Below are 23,713 nucleotides of genomic sequence, written 5' to 3' on the forward strand. Positions count from 1 at the left end.
TTGAAGAAATAGCCCCTCTCACCATGAAGAATAAAACAATATCTTCTTCTCATGCAGAATCTAAATGAACCACTAAGTGAGGTCTGTCTCCCTTGCCCAGAGGGATTCTGTACGTGTTCGTGCATTGAAAGGAGAAAAGAAGAGATTTGCTTGTAGGAGCCAAGTTCTGCCCTCCTCCCTTCACCCTAACTTCTCAGGAACCATGGAAACAAACACACCCTGCCTAGATGATGTTTTCCTGATAGTCCTTTGTTACCTAACTGTGTGCCTGCCTGGGATCCCACGGGGAGAATGAAATAAAGAAGTGGAAAAGAAAGACTATGTCTGCAAGTGAAATGCCTTGCCTCAAAGACAGAATGGGGCTCGTGTGGCATTTGTCAAGTCCTGGGGCGACAAACCATGTTACGTGGCATCACTTTCCATGTAGACATATTCATACCCATCCCATGCTAGCCACACACCACCTAGTAGGCTCCCAGGAAGGTATCTCTTTTGGGTTTATCATCACGCTTTGTGGACGGGGTCTGTTGGTCAGCCAACTGCCCAGTTTTATATGTCAAATTTGCTAAGGAGCAATTATGCAACACGTCATCAGCTGGACAAAGGCCTAGGGGCTCCGAACCAACAAAAGAAGCAAACAACGTTCACTATGTGGTGGTAAGCACAGGAAAACATACACCTGCAGAGCTCAGATGATGCACTCCGTGTTCCCTGAATCAACCAACCGTGGACCAAATGTAGTATCGTTTGGTCAATAGACCCCAGACGATTCCGCTAAGACAAGGAAACTGAGGCAGGAGTGGGCGCAAAGATGGATAAACCGGTTTTACCCATGCCACATCCGGTCACTACAACAGCACCAGGGTCCTATGAGCTACCACAATGGCTGTGACACACAAGGGCCTTTTCTGTGGTCTAAGATGATTCAAATTCAACCTGTGATGGAGAGATCAGGACAGAAGGGATGGCTTCTTTCTTCCCATTCTGTTATTTTTAAAAAAAGAAAGCAGACCTAAGTTTACAGCAGCTAGGATCGTAAGCAAACCCAGGACTGAAGATAGAAATGACAAAGCAAAAAATAATAATAATAATAAAAATAAAAAATAAAGAAATGACAAAGCATAAGAATTAGCTCTTTTTCATTCCTCCCTTTCTCTCCTACTCATGCTGTGTTTCTTCGGGCTTCCATCAGCCTCCCAGATGGTCCTCCTGCTTCCCATCTTCTCCAGCTCCTTTGTTTCATCCTTCACTTTGGGCTTCTTTGGTTATTTTCTTGGAAATGGGTCTAACCTTACAGCTGCCCAATTCAGAATCCTTCCTTACCGCCCCGCCATACAAATTCTCTACAAAATCTTGTCTACCATCCTTTATTGCTTCCTCCCTATGTGGCCTGGACTCTGGGTCCCCTCTGCCTACAAAACCCTCATACAATTCTCTATTCAAGTGTGTGCTTTACCTTTTGCCTTAGAGATTGTGTCTTTCCCATTTCCACCGCCCTTCCGTACCCATCACTACCACCCCAAATCTTGCTTGTCTTTCAAGTCCAAGTTCAAATGGAATCAGTTCTTTAAAGCCTTCTAAGGAGTTCCTACATTAAGTTGGACCCTCCCACAGTCCTTTGTGTTCCCATTCTTCTTTGCATAGTCGCCTAATGTTAATGGGTAGCTGTGCTTAAAGCTCTTGAATGGAAGGGTGGGTCTTGCTTTTTCTGAGTAGAGCACAGAATGCCCACAGTAGTACTTTGTCCCGAGTAAGCCCTCAGCAAACGCACTTACACTTAACTTTACCCATTCAACACACACATCCACACAAGACACTCCAGGCGTTAGAATTCTACAGTTGGTAGAATTTTAACTTCTTATGTAATTTAAAAATGAAAGTTAGAAAACAAACACAGTCTTAAGTGAATAAATAGTAATAATAGACTCTGACCAAAGAGCTGATTGATTGTATTTTACCAACCAATTCGATCAAATCTGGCTCTGCAAACAATCAGTTGTAAAACTATGAGGGATTAATTGCTGCTGAATTAAGCAAGCAGCTCCTAGACTAGGATTTTTATGCCTTTGGATGTTTTTATGTAGGAAAGATGGAGTATCAAACAACTATCCAGTGAATCCAGCCAAATAAAGTTGCCAATGAAGGAAGGGCGGGAGAACCAGACAGCATTATTCTGAGACTCCTACTGTCCCTGAGCTATGGGGGTTGAACACATGAGCCTCACATACTCTATGTCCACAGGCTGTGGCTAGATCCCTTCTCCTGCAACCCCAGCAAATAATCGGGCTCTGTTGGGTTCTGTGAGTGCAGCTCAGTGTTTTCTATGATGAAACCTCCTAAGAATTTTTATGAAAACAAAAACCACAGGCTGTCTTTTGGAAAGATGTGGAGCTGATACTCATGTCTGTATTTGTGTCTTGGGACATCCCAAGGTGAAATTATTTGAACCATAGATCTAACTCCATAGACAAAGGAGGGCCTGGAGAATCAAGCTTTCCCTGGCAGTGGAGACAAAGAACAAATATGATCATCTACCTTCTTCAATCAAGGCAGTTCACTGTCCTTGATAAATCCTGCCCTACCCAACTTACTCTGCTCTCTCTTGCACACACATACACACACACACACACACACACACACATAATCTTTTCTCATACCAAACAGTAGGTGCAAACTGTGGAGTCTGATATCTCCATCATGTTTTTAGCCTGAGTCAACGCAAGCTAATGAAGGGTGCCCCCCATCCTCCTCTTTCCTGAACTATAACCCTAATGGCCACGAAGCATTTGGTTTCATTCTGTATTTATCCTCTGAAAGCAACATGCCTCCCACACCAAGTCAATTCCTTCCTTTTAACAGAAGCACTTTGTCAAAGATTCATGGTCACTGCCACCTTCTCTGCTGCCATTTTTGTTCTTTCTTGTTCTAATATTACTCTAAGGCTTACTATTTGCCAGATGCTGGGCTCAGCTCTTAGACCCCTTACCTCATTTAATCTTCACAACGCACTTATTAGGCAGACACTGTTCTTATTCTTAGTCTAAAGATCTGCCAGCTTAGGCTGCCAAAGGGGCAAATTTGTCAGTTTTGCTTCAAACCTGGGTAAGGAGCTCTTAATTACCATGCCAATGGTCTCGCCAGCACTTTTGGTAAAGCATTTGGGAAGGGAATCTACAGCTTTTACATTTTATGAACCTTCATCTTTATAAAGAGTCATGTCCCAAAGAGGATTCACCTATACTTTTACAACTATTATAACCACCTGTACTAGGCTGCTCCTATCATTTTGAGGGTAATGGACCTATCTGAGAATCTTGAGTGAAACCTGAGAAATCCCAGGTACAGAGACTCTGATTGTACACATCCTTCTGAAGTCAAAAACCCCCATTTTTTTCAATCCCCAGGCCAGTGGTCATGCAGGTAGTCAAGATGATCATGGGCTACGTAGTGGCAAGGCAACTGGAGGATGGATTCAGGGCATCCTCGGGCACAAGGGGGTGCTGTTGCATAGAGGTCCACCTGCCATAAACGCTCTCCCTGAGGAAGGGCTCAGCCAATGTGACATCTCTAGAACTTCATCTTGGGTTCTGGTTCTCAAACTAGTTTACAGATATCTTAGCACTTATTCCAACATTTTATGAGTAGTTTTAAATATAAAAAAAGAACACTCTCTATTCACATGCAGTCATCTCATGACATGAAGGGTGTGACAAAGAAGAAAGAACATGGAATTATCTTGGCTTCCCTTTGACTCCCTAATATCAGTGTGGGCCATCCACACACTACTCATGGGATCAAATCTCTTTGGAAAGCAAGTTGGGAAAGGGCCAAGTTTTATAAAAGAAACCCAACAACTATCAAAATGTCGACGTAGCATTTTATGGACTCCCTTGTCCCCATGGACCAGTGGTTCCTGTGTGTACATATCTTGGAGTACTTTTAGCTGCTGTGTCACTCACCTGGCCTCCTTAATTCCCCAGAAGAACTCCTAGAAGACTATGGGAAGGTCTTATTTGTGGCTTTGTTTGGAATGACGGAAAACATGAAAAATGAAAGGCATTCTCTCAGGCTCAGAACACCACTGTAATAATAAGGATAATCACCCAATAGAGCTTCAAATTTTTATAGTGCTTTATGCTTTTCCAAAGCATTTCCACACATGTTATTGCAATCTACTCAGACAACAACCTTTCGGTTTACCATTGAAAAAGTAGAAATCATGAAGACCATGATTGAGATCATACAGTCAGGTAGTGGGACAACGGGCTAGAACCCAGATTACACAATCGGCCCAACATTTCCGTCAGGTCATCACCTAGCTCACTATCCTGTGGTCATGTTCTGTGGCTTCTCTGACATTGTACTTACTCTCCATACTGAGGTGACTTGTCTGTCAGCCCTGACAACTACAGATGTAGATTTCTAAAGGAGAAAACAAGACAAATCCTTCTTTGACAGGTATCTATGGATTTAAAATAAATGTGGCACTCTTCTTTATTGCTTCCTTATGGGTGTCTTTCCCAGATGAAAAAGCCCCATTGGGGAACACTTCATCAACTTGTTATTTCTATGTACAGAAATACTCCTTAGTACTAGCAGAGCCTTCACACCAGGAAATTATTTGCTAAATATTCCCCACTGTCTTACAGTTTGGCCTGTCGATTTCTCCTAGACATAAACCATCTGGGTTAGTACAAGAAAACACAGCAAATTCAAAAAGATGTTTCCCAGATGTGCAGAGGACGGCAGTCCTCGAGAGTCTATCACAGGGCCAGCTCCAGGCATCAGAATTTCCCAAGACCCTTTTCCAACTGTGTCTCACCATAGCTTGTATATGACTGAAAAGATTTCCAAGAGGTTGACCAGATAGCTGAGAAAAATGCTAAAAGGTAGCTGTGAAGCAGCAGCACGAGGGACTCCCTGCAGGTGGCCCCATGCTACATGGTCATGTAATGGCTTCCAAAGTCCTGCTCACAAAAAGTGGGCCGGGACCTGCTGTCAGGGATTTCAGAAGGACTTCACAGGAAGGAATGCCTTCTTCCGTGTGGGGGCTCATTCTTCTCTTGTCCTGTGGGACATACAGGCACACCACTGAGCCTTCTTCGCCTTTAGGAAAAACAACCTGCAGAAATCCTGCTCATACCACTTCTGTCTTGTGAAAAGTCACTGACTCCAAATGCTTATGTGGGGAGGTGACCGGGAGAAAAGCTCGTTCCATGCGAGGCTTAGAAAAATCTGGAAAAATACTCTGTTGTTGTGCAAACTTCTGAAAAATAAGAGTTAAGTTGAGAAATGAGTAACTGAGAAAATGCATCATTCACTTAATGCTGGCTGGCCAGCTTGTTCTGGCAGCCTCACTCACTCTACAAGTGGGTTCGTACTATTTCACTGGCAGCTCCAGACTGACCAGAAGATGCTCTGACTACAGACCGAGGCCATTTCAAGTCCCTACTGTTTGTTATCTGCATAGAAAATCAGTGCCCATAGAAACAGGCATTTGCCAACAAGAAACCAAAGTCACTCATTTTTAAAATTTACTCTCCAGTAATTCCAATTATCTTGTGTGCAAATGACTCTAATGACCAAATTGAAAGCTCCTGGAGGGCAGGAACTATGTCTTATAATCTTTTTATGTCCCCTACCAGTGCCTAGCTTAGTGTCTCTACACAGTAGGTGCTCCCTGGGGTCTTTTGATGGACAGATGTTCAAAATAGCACCCAAGAGATAAGTACATGGCCAGAGAGACAAGGAAGTGAATGGAGGGGGCCAATGAGTGGCAAGCACTGGCCCAGAGATAGCTCTTGAATGAGCTCTGTCCTGGTCCCTAAGTAGCCAGTCCATCCTGATGGCATTGAGACATATAGAACAGATCACCTCCTAGTGGGTCAGGACCAGAGCTGGCCTTGGTCCCCTACAACTTTGGGAAACCAAGATGTGCAACCATGCAGAAAGAGGTTCAGGGTCTTTGAGCTGGAGGGTCTGCTACCAATAGCTCAAGGGCATGCCAAGGACATTTAAGTCCTGGCCAGTCAACCTCCATCCCAGGACACTCCCTGTATATACCCCACTACCCTGGCTTCTCAGGGTTAATTCTTAAGCAGTGGGTGGAAGTTCCAAAAATATAAGAGGAGAACCCACCAGGAGGAAATAGTTCAAGAACAGGAGATAGAGACTGATCTACGGCCGCGGCTGTGCAGGGTAACCAGCCTCTGGGAAGAGGGGTGCCTCTGCCCCAGGACAGTGGGAAGTCGGTGCTGTGCTTTCTACCATTGTACCCACCAGGCCTTTCTCAAACCTTCCTCACACACTTTATTTTGTTTTCTCCTTGCAGTGCTGTGTGCAGAGCAAGCAGATTGAAAACAAGTGGGGCCCTTCCCGCAATGATCTTCACAGTGCAGGTGGGGGGAGTGTGCTCAACAAGTGCAGGGTTCAGAGAAGAACATCTCTCGCCACCATTAAATGATTCACACTATCTACCAAATATATTCAGATTGGCACCCTGGGTGTTCTTTTCATAATAATAGGTGTTTTTAAAAAGATACTTACACAAGTGAAAATAATGAGTGTTAAGTAGAAGACGACCAGAGCCAGCAGCAGTACAATCTCGGCTCTGTATTTCTGAAAAGTCTCTTTGCGTTCCTTAGGGCATCCTTAAAAAAAGAGAAAAAAAAAAAAAAGAGTAAAATGTGAAGCCATTTAACAGGACTTTCCTACCATGATAAAAAGCTGAGAATGCTTTGCGCCAGCGTTTTTTCAGTTCTGCTTGTCTTCCACTCCTAAGCTCACGTCTGTGCCACTGGGAAAGAAGAGCACGAGCAACAGCCGTGACAGTAGTGACGGGAGCGGCTGGCGCTTACTCGTGCACCTGCACCTGTGCCTGGCTGTGTGCAGTGGGCTGGGCCTACAACATCTCAATCACAGGAGGCAGGCCTGAGGATCCCCATCCTACAGATGAAGGGGTCGGGGTGCCCAGAGGGTGCAGAGAGGCTGCGGGGGTAGGGCAGGTGGTAGAGCCGCGAGTCCGGGCCAGACTGACCCTGCTGCCCATCTGCCTCCACTTCAGGTGCTGGGCCTTTCCTGGCTTCTCTGATGTCCTCACAGCAGATGACGCACCATTTGTTAATCTGAGTTACCTAGCTTCGGTGGTGCTGTGCAGAACGCTAGGTGTTCTCACCTCAGGAGGACTAGGGGCTGAAGGAACAAGGCAGGCAAGCTGCCCAGCTAGTACTGAAGGAAGAAGTCGGCACATTTTTATAGAACCATGAAAGCTCCTCTGCCAAGGCCGGCAGCAAAGGTGGGCTAGGGGCTCCCCTGTGGCTGCAGCACTTGGGGACGCAAAGGAAGGAGAAGCCAGGCCTTCAGCCCAGGAGGAGACGTGGAAGGGACAGCCAGCCCTCACTCAGATGTGACATGCAATGTGTGCTGGATCTGCTGGAAGGCCCAGGCAGGAGCAGGTGGATGCAGACAACTGGGGGGTGGGGGTGGGGGAGTGGGCAAGGGAATCTTCCCTGGGGCCCTGAATGGGCCTTGATATAGCTGGCAACCCATGAGGCTGGATTCAAAACTTCAATAGCAGGGGTGGGATGGGTTCATGCCACGGTCCGTGACTCAAGAAAAGAAAGGTGGAGAGCGACTGTCCTAATGGCTCCTGACATTTATGCAACACTCCATGTACCCCAGGCATGGGACAAGGCACTTTTGTGTGACATCCCATTCAACCTTCACCATCAGCGCTTGTGGGAGACGTGTTCGCCCCCATCTGAGAGATGAGAGAACTGAGAGTGGCCCAAGGTCACACACTCAAGTGCCATCGCTCCTAACTGAACCAGATCCAAGTGACTCCGGAGTCTGACCAGCGAACTCGCAGGCAATGTTGGCCTCGGGAAAACAAAGGAGAGGAAGGCAGCTGTTCTCCGTTTCTCTCAGCTCCACTCCCTGCACCACATGCCTTTCTCTCTCTGCTGTCCCCTGCAAGGTGGCTCTCCTCCATCACTCTCGCAAGTGCGAGTATTCACGGGCAGCCTCCTGTGGGGCTGGCGCGGCGAAGAACAGCAGCCAGCGTGTGGTGTCCAGTGGAGCTAGGGCGTGAAGACAAACAAAAGCAGCAGAAGGGGCCCCAGACTGAGAAGGGCAGGGTGCGTGCGTGCGTGTGTGTATGTGTGTGTGTGTCTGGTGAGCCCTACACAGAGACCGTGTTCTTGTGAAAAAACTAATATTCTTAAGTCAGATTCCCGCTAAAAGGAGAAAGTCATTATGGTACAAAAATCAGGCACTCTTGTGACAACAACGTGTTTGTCATTTCAAGCCTCAGCCACGAAAAAGCACTGGGCAAAAGTCAAAGGCAAGGCCTATTTTAAGCTCCATAAAGAAACATAATGGGGGAAAAAAATCCAAAGAGATAATCCTCGTCCTGGAGCTCACTTCTTGGTATTACTGCATAGAGCAAAAACGTGTATTCTATCACTGGAACATTATTTTCTCGCTATTTCTTGAGTTGAGGTATTGGGCAATGTAATTACCGTAAATGGGAGGAAATGCTATTCTCATGGTAGAAAGGTGGCCACATGATACAGCCCCCTTAGGCCAGGTGAGAAGGCGCAAGCGAGCGGAATATCATACAGTAACCTGATGTGTTCTGGACTACACAGTTTCTCTGTCCTCCAAAAATTAGTCTGAGATACTTCCTATTTGCTTCAAAGGGCTTCTTGTATGAATAAACAACACCCGGATTAGTGGTTTGGCTGCATTTGGCATCTGTCCGACTAGGGTAGATCTGTCCTTATTAGGAAGGAAGGAAGGAAGGAAGGAAGGAAGGAAGGAAGGAAGGAAGGAAAGAAGGGGGGGAGGGAGGGAGGGAGGGAAAAAGTTCTGACACTCTTGTAGGAGAATTCAGCTTTCAGCCACAGACAGGATCTGAAGATCTGGGTCAGACTCCAGTCGAGAGGATGAGTTGGAGGACCCGACTGCAAGTGCACACCCCTGCTGCCAGGAGGGACCAGGTACAGAGGTCACCTCACCTGTCACCTTCAAGGTCACAGTGCCGCTTTGGTTTCTCTGCCCGTCCAGCTCCTCCACGGTGCACCTGTATGTCCCTGAGTCAGAGGTGGTAGTGTTTCGGATCTTCAAGTGCAGCCTTTCCTCGGGGGCCGCTAAGGAGCCTTCCTTCTGAGAGTGCAGACCGTCCCGGAGCTCCTCAATCTTCTCCTCGCCGCCCTCTGTGAGCTGTTGAAGGAGAATCCCACTGCATCAGGCTGTGACGGAGCCTGCAAACACTGCTCCCCGACCCCGCCACCACCACCAGGGTTCCACCTCTGGGTTTCAGAACATCCATCCTCAGCTAGTTTTTTTTTTTTTAAACAAAATATTATGTACATATGACCTTCAGGGGAGGAGGAGAAAAATCTATGAAAATTCTTTAAGGCTCTGTTTTCTGGAATCAGATCAGGCTCGAATTTCATGATCCTGTGTACCCCAGCTTCCAGCCCCGACAAAGCAGACTGTGCTGCTGACAATAACAACGTGCTGACAAGGGTTATGAGATGAAGTACGTGAATCACTTTGAGTCCCATTTTGTTGCTGATTGTTCTGTATTAAATGTTCTCTTGTGTTCTTCAGATATCAACTCACCCACTGATTGATTCCTAGTTTTGTACCTCAGCTCTTTGTCTGGAAATGCTCCTAAACTAAAAACCACTGCCCGACAACCCCAGTGAAAAGCACAGAGATGCATCAGAAACACCCCCTCTAAGTGGACATCTTGTTCTTCCAAACCTGGGTTATCTGTGGGGTCGCGCATGATGTCACAGGTCGTACCACCCTGCCTCTCTGCCAGGGCGGGAAGGCAGCTGGCAGCGGTGCCATGTGGACACTTTACATGTCAGATCATGTGCCGGTCATACCAAGATGTACATGGAAGGACACTGACCGCTTAAATTTTCGTAGCCAGGACAGACCAGCCTGACTGTGGGAGATGCCAAATTCAGCCAACCTAACCTGGCTGGGTCTCTCTCCCTGAACTATCTTTTTGGTCAAATCAGCAGGGTCTTTTCATCATCTAGTACTTCAGAGATTAGGCTACCACCACATTCCCCCAGATAGACTTTCAGTTTGCCTAAGTAGCTTGCCCGCTGGTCCTCCACTGAAATGTTTTCAAGCTTCTAAAACTGATTTACACAAATGGGGAAGGCAAGTCGTTGTTCTCAGAGCTCAGGGGCAGCCCTTGCCCTTGGCTGGATGGCCAGGGACCAGCAGGGAGCATGAGACTCAGTGGCATTCCTTACCTGTCCCTACCACAGGGACAGCACCAAGGAGCCACCCCAGGGAAAGACACAGCGACTAGCAGGTCTCTCTGCCCTGCCTTCACCTGCCTTTCCCCGCGGTTACTCTGGGCTGGGAGGCGGCAACTCCTCTCCCGCTCTCCAAGGGCCATCGGTGCGGAGAAGCAGTAACCAGTGAGGCAGGGGCAGCTCAGGGAAGAACACGCACACACTCGGTACACACACAGCACACACTACACACGTGCTGCACACACATTACACACACTATACATTACACATGCCAAAAATACTACACACATGCTATACACATACACAGCACACACAACACACACACACTACACATGCACTATACACACACTACACACACTACACATGCACTACACACACAGAATACACTACACACATGCTGCACACACATTACACACACTATACATTACACACAACACACACTAAAAACATACTACACACATGCTGCAAGTATACATACTACACACACAGCACACATGCACTACACACACACACACACCACAAACACATCATACATGCACTACACAAACTGCACATACTACACACATACCACACACATATGTATATACATGCACACACTATACACACACCCCACACACTACATGCACTACACACACCACACACACTACACACACGGCATACACTACACACTTGCTGCACACACATTACACACACTATATATTACACACGCCAGATACCACAAAAATACTACACGCATGTTGTGCACATACACACACAACACACACAACACACATGCACTCTACACGCACCACACACACACTACATACACCCTACACACACAGCATACACTACGCACATACTGCACACACATTATACACACTATACATTACACACAGCACACACTACAAACATACTACACACATGCTGCACACAGCACACATGCACTACACACACACTATACACACACTCCACACACTGCACATATGCAACCCACACATGCATACTCCACACACAACACACACCATGTACTACACACACTTAGTGGCTTCTGCTTAATTTACTAAGTGAGGGAATACACCTCCAGGTCAAGAGAAAGCCAGAGCTCCAGCTTCCACCGCCTTCGCCTTCGGTGCTTGTTATGCTTGTTAGCATTCTGCGGAGCGGGCTACAGAGACATCTGGTGGCAGATTTACCGCTCCCGCAAGGAAGCCTGCTCCACTCACTGCCAGCACACGGGGCTGAGACTAATGGCTTCTCTCGGGCAGAGTCTATGAAAGTAAATTCCATTTCTTGACGGTTCTTCTTGTATTGAAAGGTCCCTTCCTAAATAATCAAGGATCTACAGACTGGAGCCTTTAGATGTTCAAAAATAAAGCAAAAAATAAGGAGTGCCCAAGGAAACTTAGGAGGGACTAAAGCCATCCAACTGAATCTGGTGTGTGTGGCATGTGTAGTGCATGTGTGTGGTTAAACATCCAATTTAACCCAGGTTTTCCCTTTTCAAGCCTAACTGAACCAAAAACTGTAGCCTCATCGTGTGCTCATGCCTGTCCCCTCCTCCACATGTGGCAGAGGGGCTCCCTCCTACCAGCGCTACTGAGGGGCAGGTGCCCAGGACCCTCCAGGGCCCATGTGTCCCGAGATCTGCCCTCACACCTCCACGAGACCAGTTAGAACGAACTCAGCCCAGTCTCTGCAGTCTCCACTGATGTCTCATCCTGCTTTTCTTTTCTGAATTTACCTCCAAATACATCAACTCAGGTTTATTTCTAATAGATTTCAGCAGACTCTGCTTTGCTAAAAACCTTGCATCTGGAAGGACGGAAACTTGGTTGCAGCAAACATTTTGAGATTATTGATCTCCGGGTTTCTCCTTGGGGCCCCCTGGTCCCATCCAGTGATCCTTCTCTCAACTCAGAAAGATCCATCTGAAAGTCAAGATCAACACTGCAGACCCCTCTGGAGGGGGCGGAAACATAAACTATTACGTTTATTTACAAAAAGTGGCCCTATTATCATGCCAGCTGAAGCGAGTGTGTGCAGATGATCAATGCGGGCTGGCGGTGGCCTTCCACCTATTTGCAGAAAAGAATTCCCTTTAAAAATCAGCAGTAACAACATTGAACAGTCGCTTATTTGATGGTCAGATTTCCATGGGCCTGTGGCTAAACCTCCAGTGGCCTCTAGTTATTTTCAACCAGAAAAACAAAAGCAGAGTGAGATCACAAGAAAGACAGAGGGCAGGCAGAAAGGCAGAACAAGGAGTGCCAAAGCAACCTACAGAATTTTGATTGATCCATCACACCCATCCATGGGGTCATCGCAAAATATCTCAACTCTCATTGAGGCCATCTTGCAACCTCTTCCTGGCTTTTCCTGAAAGACCCAGAAAACTTACTGGTTGAACTTGGGAACTCTTGCTATAGTCATGAGCAGCGGTCTTTGCCTGATGACTAACTACAGCAGGAGGAAGCTTCTGTGAATTCACACAATGCACCTGGAAATATTTCAGAATGCTCCCTCTAGCTTCAAGCTGTAGGTACACACAATGCCTATTCCATCCCTTCTTTATGCCATTTCGAGATAAACCTTCTCATGTGACTCCATCTGGGGATTCTGGGACTTGCCTACAGCTGCAAAAAATAGTCGTAGATTTTATGTTCATGTTGCACGCTCAAAATGCAAGCAGGTACCACCAGTACTGATAGACTTTTTATGCAAAAGTTCAGATCATTAACTTCAGTTCTGTGGCCAAGCAGCTACCAGGTGAGTCTGCTGTGGCAAGAGCTGCACCATTCAAGAACCGGAGGAGACTTTCAGAAAGAGGCCAATGAAGCAACCAGCACATGGGCCATCCTCAACTTTGCTTTGTTTTATGAGTTCTTATAAACATTTGAGCTGGCTCAAAATCAACCACTGGCAAAGAACAGCTCTTAAACATTCCAAATCTGAAAGTGTTTCATTGCCTCTCTGCAAAAGCATTTTAGGAAATAGTAATTTATAACAAAAGGAACCCTCAGATTCATTCACAGCCAAGCATAATTGATGGGGACTACTTAATGCGTACTTTACAAAGCTAATATTGTAGTGTGCTAAACCACAACACGATTTGAGCAAATTAATTCCTCAAAACACTCATCCCAATTATGTTTTAAAAATCCACTCTCCATGCATTAACTCTTACGCTGACAATTCTATATTTTTGATTGGATTAGAGAAGGGTAAAATACAGGACATCTCATTTTCAGAAAGCCGAAGGATATTTGATTTGTCTCAAGGCCCTCTATAAGACTAAATAATTTAAGCAGCATATTCTCTTTCTAAAATGGAGATTTGACCTTAAGGAAACGACAAGCCCCAAATTAAATAAACTCTTTAATTTGCTCAACGCTAAAGCAAGCAAATACAAGAATTAATTTTAAGGGCATGTGAATTAAGTGGAGTTTTTTAAATGATGGACAAATTTGAACTCGAATAAAAGAAATCAAATATAGAATTAATATGTTTGAAATTGAACTGATATTTCAGTCAAAAACCCTATTATGGTGGAAAGTTATTTTTTTAAGTTTAAATAATTTTATCCAAATACATGCTCACCGTCTAGATTACCATGTTTAAATAGAAGAGAGTAATTGTTCCATACCTACAGCAAAGAAAGGATTTAGATCACAAACCTGGAATTCAAATTTACCAGACATGAGATCTGTTAAGAATGTGATAGAAAACTAGAAGAAAAGGAAGAGATTTTTTTCTGATGGGCAAAATGTGTGTGCTTATATATACATATAAATATTTAACTCAACAATTTGATTAAATGTATTTAAAGGTATGGACGTTATGTATTTAAACATGGTATGAGAGTAATCTGCTATATTCCAATCACACTGAACAGCTTTTTCTTTATTGCATTTCTCATGCACTAACTTTCATGTACCTTGGTTTCTAACTCAATTAAAGTGCCAATATAATCCCCATTCATCATAAAAACAGCTCTTTATAACGTGCAAAATAGTTTGGCTCGGAGGTTGATGTCATAATGAGGGTAGAATGTATGCGCATTAACATCGTTTTTTTCTAAGTGTAGTTTTATTGGAAAAATGATTTTCCACTTTGAAATTTACTGGGTCTAATAGACAGAGCTGAATTTATGGCTGCTAAGAGAGTTATGAGTATGGCAGAGGCAACGTAATTAAGAGCACAGGTTTTGGAGTCAAACAGACCTGGAAGCAAACTCCAGTCCTGCCATGGCTAGTTCTGCTCTTGGCCAACTGACCAAACAGCTCTTGGGCTCCCATCTGCTCAGTGGACACAGGGGTAATTGTATCTCATCAGGGTGGTGTGAAGACATCCATGATGATGGGCGCGGATGGTATGGTATAGTGTCTGTTCATCACACATGGAGCCCTAAACATGTTACTCTTCTCTCTCATTTTCCCAGCCCACATTCTAAATAGTTCCCAGCACATTGGAATTATTCAAAGAGCATTTGCTGAGTGAATGAGTAAATTTTAGAGAAAACAAGGGAGTTACAAGGGCACTGGCTTTGGAATCAAAGGTCCAAAGTCCAGATTCGTGGTCAGTTAGCTGAGTCTTCTTCAGTAAAGTACCTCATCTCAGAGTCTCATTTCCCCAACTGTGACTCTCTTACTTGCCACATGAAGCTATTTTAAGTATCAAAAGGGAAAATACATGAAAGTGCTTTACAATTGGTAAGGCTGGTCATAGAATTTGTTCTTATGTCTCATAGCTTTCCATTCTATCCATGTTCTTGGTCATTCTTTCCTGCTGATACTTCCCGTCTCCTCCTTGGCAACGTTGTTCTAGAAGTTCCAACCTCTGCTCTAAAGAAAAATTATTTTTCTACCCACAATGTGTCCAAAATATCCACAACATTCTGGATTTTCTAAAGCATCATGATAATAAATGTGGCAAAACTCTTTGGAACTGGGATTTGCCCATTCATTGTTCATGCAAACCATCCTTCTTCCATTTGCCATCTTGTAAGTCCAGCTGGACCTGGAAGGGGCACTCCTATGACTCTGAGTCACGTCCTTCAGAGGGCACTACACCTGGTTCTAGAGAGGCACATGTAGCTCAAGCCTGACATCTGTGACCAGAGAGATTGGCTCTGATAGCCACATGACCCAATCAAAGCCACTTAAATGTAATCAGACATTTGTTGAGATATTAGAAGAGAGACACTATCTTTTCCTTTGCACATGATCCCGAGAGGGTACACAAGACTGCAGCTATCAGCTATTACCTCACTGCCATGTGGATGGAGGCTGATGATAAAACTAATATGAAAAAAGAAGACTTGAGGGACAGAAAGACACCACGTCCTAGGGATATCCAGCTGTTTTTGTTTTCTATGTTGCCATAACAAAGCACCACGAACTGAGCGACTTAAATTAACAGAAATGTATGTTCTCAGAACCCTCGTGGACTGTTGGTGGGAATCCAAACTGGTGCAGCCACTGTGGAAAACAGTATGGAGGTGCCACAAAAAATTAAAAATAGAACTACCCTACTTCCAAAAAAAAAAAAAAAAAGAACTACCCTACTTCCACTACTAGGTATTTACCCAAAGAAGATGAAAAGGCTAATTTGAAAAGATGTATGCATCACTATACTTACCACAGGATTATTTACAATAGCCAAAATATGGAAGCCCCCCAAGTGTCCATTGATAGATGAATGAATAAAGTAGATGTGGGGTGTGTGTGTGTGTGTATACATACATACAGCCATAAAAAAGAATGAAATCTTGCCATTTGCAACAACACATATTCTAAAGGGCATAATATAAAGTGAAATAAGTCAATCAGAAAAAGACAAACACCATATGATTTCACTCATATCCACATATGAATTTAAGAAACTAAATGAATGAACAAAGAAAAAAGAAACAAAAAAAAAAAAAGAGAGAGACAAACAAAAAGCAGACTCTTAACTATAGAGAAGAAACTGAAGGTCACCGGAGGAAAGGTGCGTGGGGGGGATTGGGGAAATAGGTGATGGGGATGAAGGATAACTCACCATGATGAGGACTGAGTAATGTATAGAATTGTTGAATTGTTATATGGCACACCAGAAACTAATATAACACTATGGGATAACTATACTGGAATTAAAATTTTTTTAATAAAGTGTAAAAAATAAAGAAAAGTATTTTCTCATAGTTCTGGAGGCCAAAAGTCCACAAGCGAGGTGCTGACAGAGCCATGGTCTCGCTGAAGGCTCTAGGGAAAAATCTGTTTCGCGCCTCATTCCTAAAGCTTCTGGCATTGCCAGCCATCCTTGGCATTCCTTGGCTTGGAGACACATCAATCCAGTCACTACCTCCACCTTAGGGTGTTCTCCCTGTTGCCATGTCTGTATCTCTGTTTTCTCTTCTTATAAGGACACCAGTCACTGGATTAGGGCCCACCCTAATCAAGTATGAGCTCACTTTAAATTGATGACATCTGCAAAGACCCTGTTTCCATAGAAGGTCACATTTGCAGATACCAGGGATAATCTTTCTGTGGGAAACAATTTTACCCACAACACCAGAGATAACTGAAGTGTGAATTACAATTTTGAAGTTTTTTCCATTTCGACTATATGAACTAATATATGCCCTTTACTTTAAGTGAGTTTTGCCCGGATTACAATGCTTCGCAACTGAAAGGGTGCTGCTCACAGGGACACTTTGAACTGCCCCATAAATAAATGTGTTACAGAGGGAGCTATCTCCACATGTAGACCAGTCCTTCTTGTCCCTTGGGCTCACATGTTCCCCTCTCCTCAGGGAAGTGAGACATACAGGCCTAATCTGATTGAGAAACCAGAGTGTCTGGTTCAAGGTGATTATGAATTGTTTATGGCAACTGGCATCCTTTCTCCTGTAGGTTTTCCCCACCTGGATTTATAATCTTAAACAACTACTCACTCTTCTGGGATCTGTCATCTCTTAGAGATTTGGGACAAGAATATGCAGTAGACTAGTTGGTCTCGACAAAAACACCAGGTGATATAAATAAGTCTTGGGCTCCCAAGACTGTACCAATATTACATGACCCACACGGGAATTTTAACCAAATAGACCCCAGTACAAAAACAAAAATCCAAGTAGGTCTATGACTGTTCTTTAAATCTTGGGGAAGTACTTGGGTCTACCTCTGGTTTGATTACAGCTTTTGGTAGAAAATTTGGGGTTATCACTGGAGTGGCCAGGAAAAGCTTATGCAAATGATTTCAGATGAAGAAACCCTTTTTTAGGTAATGAATCTCTTTTTAACCCTGCTTTACACTAGACCTTCCCTTACATCACTGAGACCTTCTCCTAACTTCCTCTTCTCTGTGTAGTGACATAACCAAATATAGAACTAAGATAATGCTGTTTCTCACATGACCTAGGTTCCCCCTTTTATTCATGGAAAATAAGTGTTCGATTTCTGTTTAACCCCCAGCTGCCTTCTTCTTCCTCACTCTCTTGCACACTGAAAGACTGTAGTAACTTTGCTCTGATTTGTCACTGTCCCAAAATCTCAGTGATGGCTCATTCACAGCTGACTGAGACTTCTAGAAGCCCTCCAAGGCAGCCACATGCTGTGTTGCCCACTCCTCTGTAGAACCATGAGGACACAATGGGTGGCCAGGAGAGAAAGGAAGGTAAATTTCAGCAATGCGCTGAAGTCTTGGCTGGGTTGACCTGATTGGATTTTGCTGTAGTGAGGGAACAAGGCCTCCCTCTGGGACTCATCTTCCAGGATGAATCAGAGTGTGTCTTTCACCACAAGAAACACGCTTTTCTTTATAGATTTGTGTCATTACATCATCTTTTTTGCTTAAAAATTTTCAATGACTCCCTGCTACCAAAAGGAGTTCAAGCCATCATAGTTGGGCATTCAAGGGTCCTCACCATCTATCCCAGCCTTCTTTGTAACATCCCCCAGCCCTCTCCTGTGTAATTCTCCCTTCCAGATCACCAGTCCCCCCACTGGTTCCCCAAAATGCTTGATGTGGATTCCTTTTCCTTGCCTTTGCTCTAGATGGTTCTCTGGCAAAAGTTCCCTGTTGATTTTAAGATGGCCAGCACAAGGCCCAGGGCTTGGAACACACTTGGGACTTAGAAATATTGACTAATGAAGTGTAAATATAAGAGACCTCTGAAAACCAACTTTATGTCTTTCGTGGTTTGACCTAAGGTAAAGCCCATAAAAGTGATTCAACCAGGACACGTAATATAGGTGCCAATGTACACAGGATGACTTTTCTTTAATGCTAACTACATACATCGTTTTCATGCTTCAATGTTTCAGTGCTTCTATGTTTAGTATGTTTGTTTCCTTTTTCTCCTAAAAACGTGCTCTTAAATTCTATCTTATAACAGATAAAACTCTAGAATCAAGGAGGTCTAGTGAGTGGCACACACTGGCTCCTTCGTGAGTCCATCAGCATTTATGTTGGTACAGATTACATCTACCCAGAGCATTCATCACCCTCAGGCCCTATGACGGGATCTGCTTCTCTCAATGCTTCCTTGCTTTGCGGTGCTTTATCACACAAGATGATGGAGACAGGAAATACAACTACACAGAAGAGGAGATTGGCAACATACATGGAAGACGGTTTCACAACAAATCCAGGACAAGCAAGCTCTGCATGGTTGACTATCCTGGAACTTTTGAAGCAGCTTCATGCAAACCATGAACCTGCTCTTGGCCAGCATCAAGGGCCAGGGGGACGGTCCATGATCTGCCGCAGCTGGGGCTCTTCTCACTATTACAAAATCAAGACTGACCTCTGAAACCAGTGTGACTTCCTCTTTCTTCCTTCCGTTGGAAATAATCTGAAAAGGGCATTTGTCTTGTGACGCATCTCTGTCCTCACCCCCGCAATGTCATCCTAGGTTGACACTAAATATCCTCTTTCGTTATGCATCAACATAGGTTATCCAGGCTCCTCATGTGATACAAGATGGTACTACGTCTCCCTGATAAATAACCACTTGTTATTATTAATAGCCAACATCAGCATGCTCAAACCCTCCATCCAGTATCATCCTCTCCCTCCAAACCTGGCGCAGCCTCATTAAAGAGAGCATGCCTCCGCTTAGGCTCAGCATGGAAGACAGGAGTAGCCCTTCCATGGATATTCTTACTCCCGGCAGACATAAAAAGACTCCCTGCATCGCTCGCAGCCAATGAGAGAGAGTGCTGGACCAAAGTCGGCATGCATATTTTCTCAAAATACCTCCCTAAACAACCACAGTCAACTCACAACTTCAAAGGCTAAATTTAGCTACAATCCAGATGGATATGTGTATGCACATTTCTATTTCTTCTCAATCATCCACTCTGCCTTAACAGGTACATAAGGAGAGGATAAGAGGAGGACCCAATGATGGATCTCAGTTAGAAGGACATTGGTCCATGGGAAGTAAGTCAGGTTAAGAGGCATTGGGCTATCTCTGCCCACTCTTGGCTCCCCCATGTCCCCTTGTGTATGTCTGTATTAAGCCTCCCCCAACCCCCTCTCACTGTACCTTTGAAACAGAGGATAAAAATGGACACTGTTTCTTCCCCCACTCACCCTAATGTTACAAACACTAATTGGATGCCCTCTGCTTTGGGTCTTTCTGTAAAAGGGACATGATAAGAAACACATGGTTTACATGGGTCCTTTGGTAATCACAAGTAATCACTGCCAATTGGACAGTGGCAGGATGCCCTATGGTGCGGGAGAACTGAGTGGTACATGGAATTTTAAATTGTGAGTCATTATAACCATAATTGTGATATGTAGAAGCCCTGTGAGAATGTGAATCAATCTGGTGGATGGTTCAAAACAAAACAACAACCAAAAACCCCATTCCAAGGGACTCTCTGCTCTGCTTCTGCTCACAGCCCACAGTTGTGCAAAGAGGCCTGACAAACCACACTAGTGATGACAAGGGAGGTGACATGAGCGAGGCTAGCTGTGCTCATCAGGCTTAAAGTCCTCCTTTTAGAGCCACCTCTCCAGTTCACTAAAACATTTTACAAGAAAGGTATATGGGGAAAAAAGACAAGATGCTTAATCTTCTGTAAAACAAAGTATTTCAGTATTTCAGTATTTCACCACTGACCTTATTCCCAGAATACTCTGTCCACTTTTGTTGTACAAACAAAATCAACACAAAGGTATAATTACTGGGCTGGAAAAGAACCACATCTACAGAACATGCTGAGACCTGTTAAAAAGTACTTGAAGGCAATGCATTTTGCTTTCAAGGTATCTGAATAGTTTATTGGCATAGCACAGCTTCCCTGTCCACCACGACTCGATCACTGTTTACCTCTTTTTAAAAAAAATGACTATGGTATGATTTTGCAATGATCCTATTCCATGATCCAACAGAAAAAAAGAAAATGCCAAGAGACTGCTAATCTTTTTTTTTTTTTTTAAACAGAGTTTTGAGAGACCTTCAGGGTAAATCATGGAAGAACTGTGTTCAATAACCAAGCCCATACGTTATAGAGTTACATCATCAGCTGACATCCAAGGAGAAGCCAAAGGTTAATTGCTATGGTTTACTGCATCATTCCAAATGACCTTGTGCAAGAAGATTTACCTTGACAACTGTCTGAACTTTACAGTCTGAAATTCCATCTACTTGTTTCATGAGTACTTTTTAATTACTCCCCTGGGGATATTAATATTATTTTTCTTTTTTAAATTCCTCTCAGGAAGAGATTGTGGTTTCATGTTTCCCCACCCCCTCTTCTTTAAGATAACTAAGTCCCTGCCCGGCTAGATCAAGGACACTTTTGTTTTCTTTAAGTAACTGAGGTAGAAAACAGAGACATCAAGACAGGCCTCTAAAAACTCAGGCTACTTGATTCAAATCCCATCTCCATCATTGAGCCAGCTACGGAACAGTGAGTGGGATTGTTTCATTCCCTGAGGTTCAGTGTCCTCATGTGTAAAATGGGAACAGTAGTAGCAGGACTTCTTTCTTAAGTCCATTGGAATAGTACAGTAAATACTTACCTCGGGGGTGCCTAGGTGGCTCAGTCGGCTAAGCGTCTGCCTTCAGCTTGGGTCATGATCCAAGAGTCCTGGGATCTAGCCCCACATCAGGCTCGCTGCTCAGCCAGGAGCCTGCTTCTCCCTCTTCTCCCCATTTGTGCTACCTGGGTCGTTATCTCTGTCTCTCAAACAAATAAAATCTTTAAAAAAAAATTAATTAGAGGGATCCCTGGGTGGCGCAGCGGTTTGGCGCCTGCCTTTGGCCCAGGGCGCGATCCTGGAGACCCGGGATCGAATCCCACATCGGGCTCCCGGTGCATGGAGCCTGCTTCTCCCTCTGCCTGTGTCTCTGCCTCTCTCTCTCTCTCTCTCTCTCTCCCTGTGACTATCATAAATAAATAAAAATTTATAAAAAAATTAATTAGAAAAAATATTCATCTCAGAGGTCGGCACAGAGAGAGCACTCAAATCATGTTTTTTTTTTCAAATCATATTTTTATAATACTTTTTTTTTACGCGCCGTTGTTTTTACTACACGAACGATTTCTGAATTGTTCCCTTCTCTGATCCCATACTAAATAAAGTGGAAATGATCACAAACCTACTTTCATACACAGTACCGAGCTCCAAGGCAGCAGCAACATGGCCAGTGTACGTAACCCACCGAGTGCCAGCCTGAATTCACTGAGCACCTTCCCGATTAGCAGGGCAAAGGCTGGTGTTGTGCAGAATACACAAAAGCAGTGTGCAGCACCATCCGGGAAACTGAAATCTGGCCAGGAGAGGAGTCACACACATGCCTGCACGCGCATGCATGCACACACATACCCAAGTGATAACTGTCCTATGCTGCCTGGCTAACTGGCCAGATGCAGGTTTTGATAGCACCTTTTTTTTTTTTGGAGGGTAGAGGAAGAGCCCTGCACTCTGTGGAAAGCAGCAAACGCAGAGATGTCCTCTAAGGCCAGGAGTTTCGATCAGAGCTGTGGAGGAAGGCTAGGCTGTCACATGCACTTGGCTGAAGCTAGAGGTGCCCTGGGGGCCCTAACCTCAAGCATGGAGGTGAGCGACAGAGCAGGGGCTGCTTGGCTTTGCAAAGGCGCCAGAACCGCAGTCTCAGCATCTGAAAATGTTCCAGTTGAGCAGAATCCTTAAAAAAAACGCCCCAGAGCAACTCCCTTCTCTTTACAGCGACGCTGGCTGCTGCTGCAGTGAGCGCTGCTCTGCTCGCGCGCGGTCCCAGGCGCCCCCCTGGCGGGGCCTCGGGGGGGGGGGGGGGCGGCTGCGGGAGCGCCCAGCGGCAGCGACCAGCGAGGGGCCAGGGTAGCCCACAAGGGGGTGGGGGTGGCCGACACACAACTACTCCCCGGGCAGCAAGCCTCGACCACGGCAGCCTGCGTCTCAGGCCTCCCTCTCCAAGCGCCTCGCCCTTGCCTCCCTGCCCCCGAACTCCGGGCATCACAGTCCCCAAACACCAGAAATCAGAAATCTGGGGACACGCCTCCTGCCCGATACCCTGGTCGGCCCTGGTCCGCCCGGGCCGCCTCCTGGCCGCCTCCTGGCCGCCCGCGGGCCACAACCACAGGTGGCCTCCGGGATTCATCCAAATAAGAGAGTCTCCGCCTTCCCATCGGCTTCGGGACCGTTCCTCCCCCGCCACCTCCGGGGGCAGGACGAGGATTAGGTCCCCGGGGAGCAACCTCTGAGCAGATGCAGGAGGTTTGGGGAGGGGGGGCGGTGCGGGAAGACCCGGGGCTCGGAGGCCGGCGGGGTTCACAGGGTCGCAGCCCACGGGGGTGGGCTCGGGGCAGCGCCGCGCTTACCTTGGCCCAGGACACGTTGTAGGGGCCCCGGGGCTCCCTGCGGACGGCGCACGGCAAGTCCACCGCCTCGGAACAAGCCACCTTCACCTCCCGCGCCGCGGGCGCCAGGCTGCAGGCTGCACGGGGGACAGAGAGAGCGGCGTGAGCCAGCGAGAGGGGACGGGGGGGCCCGGGGTTCCCGGGGTGGGGGGGCCCACAGGCGTCTGGGGTCCTACCGCAGCTCAGGAGCAGGAGCCGGAGGCCGCGCGACATGGCTGGGGACTGCCGGCCTGGGGAGCGCTCCGCCGCGCCGCTCTCTTGTACCCGCGCGCAGGGACTTCCCCCGGCGCCAGCCCCGGGGAATCCCCCGCTCCGGGCGGCCCGCCCTCCCCCCGGCGCCCTCCCCCCGGCGCCCTCCCCCCGGCGCCCTCCCCCGCGCCCGCCCCCGCCGGGCGCCCCCGGCCACGCCCCGGCCACGCCCCCGGCCCCCGCTCCCGCCCCGCGGGACGCCTCAGGCCACGCCCCCGCCACGCCCCGGCCACGCCCCCGCGGCCCGGAGTCCGCGTGGCTGCGGGGATCGCCACCCGCGCGTAACGCGGGCCGCCAGGGCTCTGACCGCGGCGGGGGCGCGCGTGACGGCTCCGGCCG

At 46.3% G+C, this 23,713-nt stretch overlaps 1 protein-coding gene across 2 annotated transcripts; it reads right to left on the bottom strand.

The window, feature by feature from the left end:
• Positions 1-4,000: 4,000 nt before the first annotated feature.
• Positions 4,001-23,405, bottom strand: CD83 (CD83 molecule). 2 transcript variants are annotated; one of them, XM_055321852.1, is made up of 5 exons: positions 23,302-23,405; positions 23,087-23,202; positions 9,018-9,222; positions 6,547-6,650; positions 4,001-5,263 (listed from the first exon to the last, which is right to left on the bottom strand). In XM_055321852.1, the coding sequence occupies exons 1-5, from the start codon at positions 23,336-23,338 to the stop codon at positions 5,138-5,140; spliced, it is 588 nt and encodes a 195-aa protein (XP_055177827.1). In that variant the 5' UTR covers positions 23,339-23,405; the 3' UTR covers positions 4,001-5,137. The 2 variants fall into 2 exon arrangements, with proteins under 2 accessions (XP_055177827.1, XP_055177826.1); XM_055321851.1 differs by having other exon boundaries at positions 4,002-5,266.
• Positions 23,406-23,713: the final 308 nt, after the last annotated feature.

The sequence above is a fragment of the Nyctereutes procyonoides genome, unplaced genomic scaffold (genome assembly GCF_905146905.1).
Source record: "Nyctereutes procyonoides isolate TBG_1078 unplaced genomic scaffold, NYPRO_anot_genome, whole genome shotgun sequence".
Classification (NCBI taxonomy): Eukaryota; Metazoa; Chordata; class Mammalia; order Carnivora; family Canidae; genus Nyctereutes; species Nyctereutes procyonoides.